At 47.9% G+C, this 11,282-nt stretch overlaps 1 protein-coding gene across 1 annotated transcript; it reads left to right on the plus strand.

Moving 5' to 3' along the window:
• Positions 1-4,740: 4,740 nt before the first annotated feature.
• Positions 4,741-11,269, plus strand: LOC123490997 (protein 4.1-like; the record flags this gene model as incomplete). The annotated part of the gene is made up of 7 exons (XM_045220794.1): positions 4,741-6,039; positions 6,290-6,569; positions 9,558-9,821; positions 10,072-10,176; positions 10,479-10,521; positions 10,609-10,684; positions 11,051-11,269. Coding segments are annotated over exons 1-7 (1,964 nt in total), but the record flags the coding sequence as incomplete, so codon positions are not given.
• Between the last annotated feature and the right edge of the window lie 13 nt (positions 11,270-11,282).

Consider the following 11,282-nt stretch of genomic DNA (forward strand, 5'->3'; position numbering starts at 1 on the left):
TATCCACCCCCTCCCTTTCCTGTCCTATAGCATCTTATCAAACCCCCCTCCCTTCCCTGTCCTATAGCATCTTATCTACCCCCTCCCTTTCCCTGTCCTATAGCATCTTATCCACCCCCTCCTCCCTTTCCTGTCCTATAGCATCTTATCCAACCCCCTCCCTTTCCTGTCCTATATCATCTTATCCACCCCCTCCCTTTCCTGTCCTATAGCATCTTATCCACCCCACTCTCCCTTTCCTGTCCTATAGCATCTTATCCACCCCCCTCCCTTTCCTGTCCTATAGCATCTTATCCCCCCTCACTTTCCTGTCCTATAGCATCTTATCAACCCCCTCCCTTTCCTGTCCTATATCATCGTATCCCCCCTCCCTTTCCTGTCCTATAGCATCTTATCCACCCCACCCTCCCTTTCCTGTCCTATAGCATCTTATCAACCCCCCCTTCCCTTTCCTGTCCTATAGCATCTTATCCACCCCCTCCCTTTCCTGTCCTATAGCATCTTATCCACCCCCTCCCTTTCCTGTCTATAGCATCTTATCCACCCCACCCTCCCTTTCCTGTCCTATAGCATCTTATCCACCCCCTCCCTTTCCTGTCCTATAGCATCTTATCCCCCCTCCCTTTCCTGTCCTATATCATCTTATCCACCCCCTCCCTTTCCTGTCCTATAGCATCTTATCCACCCCCTCCCTTTCCTGTCCAATAGCATCTTATCTTCCCCCCTTTCCTGTCCTATAGCATCTTATCCACCCCCTCCCTTTCCTGTCCTATAGCATCTTATCCACCCCCTTCCCTTTGCTGTCCTATAGCATCTTATCCACCCCCCTTCCCTTTCCTTTCCTATAGCATATTATCAACCCCCCGTTCCTGTCCTATAGCATCTTATCCACCCCCTCCGTTCCTGTCCTATAGCATCTTATCCACCCCCTCCCTTTCCTGTCCTATAGCATCTTATCCACCCCCTCCCTTTCCCTGTCCTTTAGCATCATATCAACCCCCCTCCCTTTCCCTGTCCTATAGCATCTTATCCAACCCCCTCCCTTTCCTGTCCTATAGCATCTTATCCACCCCGCCTCCCTTTCCTGTTCTATAGCATCTTATCCCCCCTCCCTTTCCTGTCCTATAGCATCTTATCCCCCCCCCTCCCTTTCCTGTCCTATGGCATCTTATCCCCCCTCCCTCTCCTGTCCTATAGCATCTTATCAACCCCCCTCCCGTTCCTGTCCTATAGCATCTTATCCACCCTCCCTCCCTTTCCTGTCCTATAGCATCTTATCCACCCCCCTCCCTTTCCTGTCCTATAGCATCTTATCCACCCCCCTTCCCTTTCCTGTCCTATAGCATCTTATCCACCCCCCTCCCTTTCCTGTCCTATGGCATCTTATCCACCCCCTCCCTTTCCTGTCCTATGGCATCTTATCACCCCCCTTCCCCTTTCCTGTCCTATAGCATCTTATCCCCCCCTCCCTTTCCTGTCCTATAGCATCTTATCCACCCCCCCTCCCTTTCCTGTCCTATAGCATCTTATCCACCCCCTTCCCTTTCCTGTCCTATAGCATCTTATCCCCCCTCCCTTTCCTGTCCTATGGCATCTTATCCCCCCTCCCTCTCCTGTCCTATAGCATCTTATCCACCCCCCTCCCGTTCCTGTCCTATAGCATCTTATCCACCCTCCCTCCCTTTCCTGTCCTATAGCATCTTATCCACCCCCCCTCCCTTTCCTGTCCTATAGCATCTTATCCACCCCCTCCCTTTCCTGTCCTATAGCATCTTATCCACCCCCCCTTCCCTTTCCTGTCCTATAGCATCTTATCCACCCCCCTCCCTTTCCTGTCCTATAGCATCTTATCCACCCCCCTCCCTCTCCTGTCCTATAGCATCTTATCAACCCCCCTCCCTTTCCTGTCCTATAGCATCTTATCCACCCCCCTCCCTTTCCTGTCCTATAGCATCTTATCCACCCCTCCCTTTCTGTCCTATAGCATCTTATCCACCCCCTCCCTTTCCTGTCCTATAGCATCTTATCCACCCCACTCTCCCTTTCCTGTCCTATAGCATCTTATCCATCCCCCTCCCTTTCCTGTCCTATAGCATCTTATCCCCCCTCACTTTCCTGTCCTATAGCATCTTATCAACCCCCCTCCCTTTCCTGTCCTATAGCATATTATCAACCCCCCCGTTCCTGTCCTATAGCATCTTATCCACCCCCTCCCGTTCCTGTCCTATAGCATCTTATCCACCCCCTCCCTTTCCTGTCCTATAGCATCTTATCCACCCCCCTCCCTTTCCCTGTCCTTTAGCATCATATCAACCCCCTCCCTTTCCCTGTCCTATAGCATCTTATCCAACCCCCCTCCCTTTCCTGTCCTATAGCATCTTATCCACCCCGCCTCCCTTTCCTGTTCTATAGCATCTTATCCCCCCTCCTTTCCTGTCCTATAGCATCTTATCCCGCCCCCTCCCTTTCCTGTCCTATGGCATCTTATCCCCCCTCCCTCTCCTGTCCTATAGCATCTTATCAACCCCCCCTCCCGTTCCTGTCCTATAGCATCTTATCCACCCTCCCTCCCTTTCCTGTCCTATAGCATCTTATCCACCCCCTCCCTTTCCTGTCCTATAGCATCTTATCCACCCCCCTTCCCTTTCCTGTCCTATAGCATCTTATCCACCCCCCCTCCCTTTCCTGTCCTATGGCATCTTATCCACCCCCTCCCTTTCCTGTCCTATGGCATCTTATCCACCCCCCCTTCCCTTTCCTGTCCTATAGCATCTTATCCCCCCCCTCCCTTTCCTGTCCTATAGCATCTTATCCACCCCCTCCCTTTCCTGTCCTATAGCATCTTATCCACCCCCTTCCCTTTCCTGTCCTATAGCATCTTATCCCCCCTCCCTTTCCTGTCCTATGGCATCTTATCCCCCCTCCCTCTCCTGTCCTATAGCATCTTATCCACCCCCCTCCCGTTCCTGTCCTATAGCATCTTATCCACCCTCCCTCCCTTTCCTGTCCTATAGCATCTTATCCACCCCTCCCTTTCCTGTCCTATAGCATCTTATCCACCCCCCTCCCTTTCCTGTCCTATAGCATCTTATCCACCCCCCCCCTTCCCTTTCCTGTCCTATAGCATCTTATCCCCCCCCCTCCCTTTCCTGTCCTATAGCATCTTATCCACCCCCCTCCCTCTCCTGTCCTATAGCATCTTATCAACCCCCCTCCCTTTCCTGTCCTATAGCATCTTATCCACCCCCTCCCTTTCCTGTCCTATAGCATCTTATCCACCCCCCTCCCTTTCCTGTCCTATAGCATCTTATCCACCCCCCTTCCCTTTCCTGTCCTATAGCATCTTATCCACCCCCCCTCCCTTTCCTGTCCTATAGCATCTTATCCACCCCCCCTTCCCTTTCCTGTCCTATAGCATCTTATCCACCCCTCCCTTTCCTGTCCTATAGCATCTTATCCACCCCCTCCCTTTCCCTGTCCTATAGCATCTTATCAACCCCCCCTCCCTTTCCCCCCTATTTCCTATATATTGCTCTACTTTTGACCAGGGCCCTGGTCCAAAGTAATGCACTACATAGGGAATAGGGTGCCATTTGGGACACAGACACAGTATGGTTGTGAGAGTCCCTGTTTCTTCTCAGGGTGTCTTTTAACAGTCACAACCACCAGGTTAGCAGCTGGACCAGAGCTGCTCAGCTGGCCTTTAGTATAGAATCTAGATGTTACCTAGTGAAGACAATGCAGGAGGCAGGCGGGAGGCATGCAGGAGGCAGCAGCAGATACAAGCTGTCTCATCTGGTCCATTAACACCATGTCTGTTTCCTGATTATCACCATTGAGATGATGCTACATTAAAAGACCCAGAGGAGATCCTGAGCGCTGAGGCGTACACCACGCTGTGTGTGTGTGTTGACCTAGGGAACAGGCCTATGGGGGGTTGTTGGGGTGGGGGAAGGGAAGGGCTGGATTAGTTAGAGTGCATCACAGTTATTGGTCACTGGACTCAAACAATGGGAGGACTAAAGAGGATTTGGTCTCTGTGGTGCCCCCTCCCCTCCTCTCCTCTCCTCCCCCTGCTGTCCCTATAGCTCTGTGTGTGTCACGCACCCCCTGGGGTAAGGACCGCCATGTGTGTGCAGCTGGAAGATCTGCCAACCTGTCTAGCTAAGCGTCTCCCCGCCCGCCCCCCACTGTATGGTAGACCTAGACATATGATGAACTATTAGCCTACACGTTGGGCAATGACAACAACTACCAGCATCAGACTAGCCTAGATGCTAACAGTGGGCTAAGTAGATGCAATCTCTCTTAACACTGTATGGAGGGCTATTAGACATATGCAAGATGAACTGCTATGATCTAACACAAGTACGCTGATGCTGCTGCCAGTCTTTCAATGACAGCCTCACAACTGCAGCCAAGCTCACATAGTGAAGTGAACACAATAACTGGCCATTTACTTCTCAGAAGCCCGGTATGTCCTGTGAATTTCTAAACCAATTTAGTAGCGATGCATTGTCATGCAATGTTACATTGGGACATCTTGGCCCAGCATGTGAAGCCGGCAAGGCCACAGCGGTTGGATGAAAGAGCTGTGTTGGGTTTAGTGCTGAGGATGATACTGACTGCCGCTGTACTAATGGACCTCCAGGCTGCTACAGAGCAGAAACACTCCATTGTGTGTGTGTTGTTAATGAGCCTCTGGTAGACACATACTGTGGTGAGCTGCCTGTCTCTCAAGAGGTCCTCCCAGACACACACACACACACACTCATTCAACAAGAGGTGCCATTGTGCAGTGGAGTGGGATACACTCAGAACTCCATATGAAAAAGAGAGAGTGTGTGTTTTAGAGAGCATGTAGTCTGTGGGTGGCATATTTGATCAAGTACTCCAGTCTGAGAAAGCGTAGTAGTAGCTCATGCTATAGAATGGCACCGCTGCATCACTGTTGACTGTCCGTAATCATGTCTTGCATGTGTGTATATTGCTGTGCATCATCCAACACGACAACACACATGACCTTTCTTTTTCCTGTCCCTGACTCCTTGCAGTGTGTACCATGACGACAGAGGCTAGCGCGGTGGGCGAGGCGGACACAGAGGGCAAGCCGAAGCCCAGCGTAGCAGAGGCAGAGGTAAAACCGGAGAACAAGCAGAGCCCAGAGCCAGAAGCAGCAGCAGCGGAGCCAGAGGGGGAGAAGCCCAGCCAGAAGGCCCAGGAGCAGGCCTCAGAGCCTGGCCCCACAGAGAGCCCTACCTCCCCCACCACCACCACAGCTGAGGAGGAGCAGCTAGTGAAGCCCCGCCAGCGCACCTCAGCCGGCCGGGGCCTCTCACGCCTATTCTCCTCCTTCCTCAAGCGGCGCTCACAGTGCACAGACGTAGAGTGGGCCGAGGTCGAGAAGGTAGAGAAGGAGACTAAGGAGAAAGAGAAGGCAGAGGCTGGAGCAAAGGAGGAAAAGTTAGAGCAGGCCAAGGGGGAGGAGAAGAAAGAAGCAGAGGAAAAGGGGGAGAAGAAAGAAGTGCTGAAAAAAGAGGAGGAAAAGGTTGAGAAGCAAGAGGAGGAAGAGGCAGCAAAGAAAGAGGCAGTGAAGAAGAAGAAACAGGAGGAAGAGGCAGCAAAGAAAGCAGAGAAGAAGAAGAGAGAGGAGGAAGAGGCAGCAAAGAAAGAGGCAGTGAAGAAGAAGAAAGAGGAGGAAGAGGCAGCAAAGAAAGAGGCAGTGAAGAAGAAGAAAGAGGAGGAAGAGGCAGCAAAGAAAGCAGAGAAGAAGAACAAACAGGAGGAAGAGGCAGCAAAGAAAGCAGAGAAGAAGAAGAAAGAGGAGGAAGAGGCAGCAAAGAAAGCGAAGAAGAAAGAGGAGGAAGAGGCAGCAAAGAAAGCGAAGAAGAAAGAGGAGGAAGAGGCAGCAAAGAAAGCGAAGAAGAAAGAGGAGGAAGAGGCAGCAAAGAAAGCGAAGAAGAAAGAGGAGGTAGAGGCAGCAAAGAAAGCAGAGAAGAAGAAGAAAGAAGAGGAAGGGGTAACGAAGAAAGAGACAGAGCAGAAGAATCAAGAGGAGGAAGAGGCAGCAAAGAAAGCAGAGGAGGAGGAAGAGGCAGCAAAGAAAGAGGAGGAGGAGGAAGCGGCAGCAAAGAAAGAGGAGGAGGAGAAAGAGGCAGCAAAGAAAGCAGAGAAAAGAAAGAGGAGGAAGAGGCAGCAAAGAAAGCAGAGAAGAAGAAGGAAGAGGAGGAAGAGAAGAAGAAAGGGGGGGAAAAGACAACGAAAACAAACCAAAAGGGGAAGAAGAAAGAGAAGGAAAAGAAAGAGGAGGAGAAGGGGAAGAAGAGGAGAATAAAGAGGTAAAGAAGAAAGAGGAGGGGAAGGGGAAGAAGAAACGGAAGGGCAAAAAGAAAGCAGTGGAGGAGCCCAAAGCAGGGGAGCCGTCCACAACAGAGGTGCAGGTAAAAGCCCCCATCGCTGCCCCGGAGCCAGAGCTCAGAGCGGAGGCAGAGGGGGAGGCTGAACAGGAGACGCAGGAGGAGCCTGTAGAGGCCCAGGACCATCACTCCATCAGCAGCGCAGAGACACAGGTGAGTGAGGGAGACAGACACAGTGAACTTCTCACCTAGGGCATGGGTGCACAACTCTGTTCCTTGGGGAACGCTATCCTGCTGTTTTTTTGTTCTGATTTAGATTGTGGGAGAACAGCTTTTGCAGTGTACAAAAAACGGAGATACAGAATTATATCTATACTGAACAAAATATAAACGCAACATGTAAAGTGTTGGTCCAATGTTTCATGAGCTGAAATAAAAGATCCCAGTAATGTTCCATACGCACAAAAAGCGTATTTTTCTCAAATGTTATGCACAAATTTGTTTACATCCCTGATAGCGAGCATTTCTCCTTTGCCAAGATAATTCAACCACCTGACAGGTGTGGTATAATCAAGAAGTTGATTAAAGAGCATGATCATTACACAGGTGCACCTTGTGCTAGGGACAATAAAAGGCCACTCTAAAATGTGCAGTTTTGTCACACAACACAATGCCACAGATGTCTCAAGTTTTGAGGGAGCGTGCCGTTGGCATGCTGACTGCAAGAATGTCCACCAAAGCTGTTGCCAATTAATTGAATGTTAATTTCTCTACCATAAGCCACCTCCAAAGTTGTTTTAGAGAATTTGGTAGTACGTCCAACCGGCCTCACAACCGCAGCTACTTGTAACCACGCCAGCACAGGACCTCCACATCTGGCTTCTTCACCTGTGGGATCGTCTGAGACCAGCCACTCGGACAGCTGATGAAACTGAGCAGTATTTCTATCTGTAATAAATCTCTTTTGTGGGGAAAAACTCATTCTGATTGGCTCGGCCTGGCTCCCCAGTGGGTGGGCCTGGCTCCCAAGTGGGTGGGCCTATGCCCTCGCAGGCCCACCCATGTCTGAGTCCCTGCCCAGTCATGTGAAATCCAAAGATTATGGCCTAATTTATTTATTTCAATAGATTTTCTTTAATGAACTGTAACTGAAATTGTTGCATGTTGCGTTTTATATTTTTGTTCAGTATATTATTAAAAGTGTCAATGAGTTGCCTTCCCATTTTCTTTACAATTATGTTATTATTTTACACATTGAGGGGCTGCTTTGCAGCAGACTGAAGATGTCGGCCAATGAGTCTCAGGTGAGAGACGGGAGTAAAAAATAAGTGACGTGAACATCAAGCACAGAAACTGAAGGAACATGTTACCCAGAGTCTGATCAACAACATAGCATTCAGAGAATAGCTACACTGAAGACACTCAGCGTAGCAGAAGAGAGAGAGAGGTACAGGACAAAACATCAACTCATTTGTAGCTTGAGTAGGGTGGGCTGCTGACTCAGCAGATCTGACTAGGCTGGTCTGTGCTGGTCTAGAGCCCCTAGATCTAGCCTGTGTTAGGAAAAGTACAGTTTCAAGTAATGCTGTAATAACTTAAGTAACATTGCTGTTACACAGTAATCTAGTACTGCTAATCTAGTAGTGCTGAGTGATTAACTGACATTTCTGTTATTTTTCCGTTTTTAAACAACTAATTGACCGATGTTGGTTCAATTATTTGAATTCCATTTCATATAGATTTTTTTTAGCTTGATGCTCAGTTTGTGTAGAGATAAATCAGATCAAGCCGAACTATGGGATGTAGTAGGGAGTTCTACATAGTTTACCGCAGAAAATGTGGCAATTGACTACAATGAACATAATCCATTGCCCACCCACTTACTTGTCCGGTCTCGGTCTGTGTGGAGCAGAGAGGAGAGAGAACAAGCGAGAGGGATAGAAAGCAGTTGCTTTGCGAGGTACACTACCGTTCAAAAATGCTTTTCTTTCGAAAACAAGGACATTTCTAAGTGACCCCAAACTTTTGAACGGTAGTGTATCTCTAACCGAAAATACATGATCTAAGTCATTGGTTGTTTATTTATTTTTATTTAGCATTTATTTAAACAGGGAGTCACATTGAGATAAAAAAATCTATTTTACAAGAGAGCCCTGTACATTAAAAACTGAATAATAAAACAACATACTATAAACAAAACGCAGATTTTCCCAAATCTGTGGAGACTAAAGGGATCTCTAGTGTTATCCATTCCTGAGAACGGGTTTGGTAACTTATGATTCTTAACTTCATTAATGAAGTTACATATGGAGGGAGTTTCTGTCAGATCGCTTTGTAAATAAATAAAAGAGAATGCATATCTCTTCTTACAGCCCACATGTTTATACAGACTACAATGATGAGTCCTAAAATTGTCCCCTGTGATAAAACATATTGCGGAATGGTAGACTGCGTCCAAGGGTTTCAAAACAGAGGTTGCCGCATGCATGCATGTAGTTGGTATTCAACAGTCCTAAAAGTATGCCTTATTTACTTTGAAGAACTACTAAAATAGTGATTTTGTCAGACAGCATAGGCAGCAGCTCTATAGAGATGAGATGATTACTTGGAATGAAATAATAAAGTAATCAAATAAAAACATTTTTTTATTAAAGTAACTAATGTGAAGAAAGTATGGTTAATAAGTGATAAGAAGTAATGGGCAGTTGCTAACATCACAGGACTTTTATTAATTGTTGTATTCTGTGTTACAGCATTCAACCCACATAATGCATGGTGCATTTATTATCTAAAACAAATAAATAGAAACCGAAATCAAAAACTGAGATTATTCTTTTTTTAAATCAAACCGAAACCGAACCAACCTCAAAAAACACTAATCGCTCAGCACTATAATCAAGGACATGTGAGTTCAAGTGTAGTTGGAAGAGAGAAGAGCATGGCGGGATGAAAGTTGTTTGTTATAACACAAGTGGAAGAAGGACTGCCGTGCATGTTCCACGTGTTATAACAAAAATGTTCACAGTGCCAAGCTCTTCTCTCTAACAACTACACTGGAAGTCACTTGTCCTTATTTCCTGAGGATAATGACTGCATTATATTTTGAGTCACTCTGTCTATTACATAAATGTAACTGTCTTTAATTAGAAATGAAACATCCTGACAACATGTCTCTCATATGACCATTCTGTGACCCCCTAGCCAGCACAGGAGGAGCAGAAGGCGGACACTGAGGTAGAGAAGGAGGCGGTAGTAGAGGAGGTAGAGATGAAAGCAGAAACAGAGGAAGAGCTGGCCGAGCAGATGGAGGAGGAGGGAGAGGCGAACGGAGGGGAGGGGGAGAACACTAACGGAGAAGAGGAGAAGAAGGTGGCAGCAGAGGAGGCCAAACCCTCCAAGCGCCCGCGGATCATGCAGTGTAAAGTCACCCTCCTGGACGGCACTCTGTTTGAGTGTGAGCTCGATGTAAGACACTTCTCAAATACACTGTTGTCTTTTCAGCCTTGTTCTATTATTTTCTACTCTTCATATAATTGCCCATCAACTCTGTTTTTAACTTAATATTTTTTAATGCATAGTTGTGAGTAAAACCAGTTATATTTAATCCTTACTGAATGCTTATTTGTGATTGGTTGCAAGTACAACCAGTAATATTTCTTCCTTACTGAATGCTTATTTGTGATTGGTCCCCTCTCTGTCTCCCTGTGTCGTATAGAAACATGCGAAGGGCTCGGATCTGTTTGTGAAGGTGTGTGACCACCTCAACCTGCTGGAGAGAGACTACTGTGGCCTGGCCGTCTGGGATACCCCCACCTCCAGGGTACAGTACACTTTGCCTGGTTTAAGAATGGGGTGCTAATCTATGGTGAAGTGGTGAACAGTCATCTTAACCTTCCAAGTGAAATGAGGGTAGATTGCATCTCACCTTTGGAGATTTCCTTTGGGAGAGAAAGATATGTTCAGTGAGTGGGTCGTTTTCAGTGTAGTTTGACTGCATGTTCTTGCCCATTAGAGAAACAGTAGCCTATAGGATGGAAGGTGCAGTTTCACCACATAGAGCAGAATTACTTTGTTACAGTACGATGATGTTCATTGAGTCTGTTCTCCCACTGTCATTTACAGACATGGCTGGATGCCTCCAAAGAGATCCGGAAACAGGTGGCAGGTAGGTGATGTCATCCTATATGATGATGTAAATAAACTTTTCTAACTCAAATTGCCAACAGTACTCACTCTGTATTTTCGTCTCCAGATTATAGATACGAGTTCACTTTCAACGTGAAGTTCTACCCTCCTGATCCAGCTCAGCTCACAGAAGACCTCACCAGGTTAGTCTACATACACATCTACTATATCTGCCGTTAAAGCTATTTCAGGGTGTCAGTGGTTAACTCCCTCCCTCCTCTCTCTCCCTTCACCCTCCCCCCTCTCTCTCTCTCTCTCTCTCTCTCTCTCTCTCTCTCTCTCTCTCTCTCTCTCTCTCTCTCTCTCTCTCTCTCTCTCTCTTTCCCTTAACCCCACCCTTCCTCTCTCTTCCCTCTCTCTCCCCCTTCACCCCTCTCTCTCTCTGTCCCTCCTCCCCCTCTCTCTCTCTCCCTCTCTCTCCCTCTCTCTCCACCCCTCCTCACTCTCTCGCTCTCTCTCCCTCCTTTTCTCTCTCTCTCACTCCACTCGCCCCCCTCTCTCTCTCCCAGGTACTACCTGTGTCTACAGCTGCGTAAGGACATCCTGAGTGGCCTGCTGCCATGCTCCTTTGTGACTCTGGCCATGCTAGGCTCCTACACCGCCCAGTCTGAGCTGGGGGAGTATGACCCAGAGGTCCACAGCTCTAATTACACCAAGGAGCTGAGGCTGGCCCCGGGACAGGGCAAGGAGCTGGAGGACAAGGTCATGGAGTTGCACCGCACATATAGGTAAGAACCAGGG

This window comes from Coregonus clupeaformis, unplaced genomic scaffold (genome assembly GCF_020615455.1).
Source record: "Coregonus clupeaformis isolate EN_2021a unplaced genomic scaffold, ASM2061545v1 scaf6358, whole genome shotgun sequence".
NCBI lineage: Eukaryota > Metazoa > Chordata > Actinopteri > Salmoniformes > Salmonidae > Coregonus > Coregonus clupeaformis.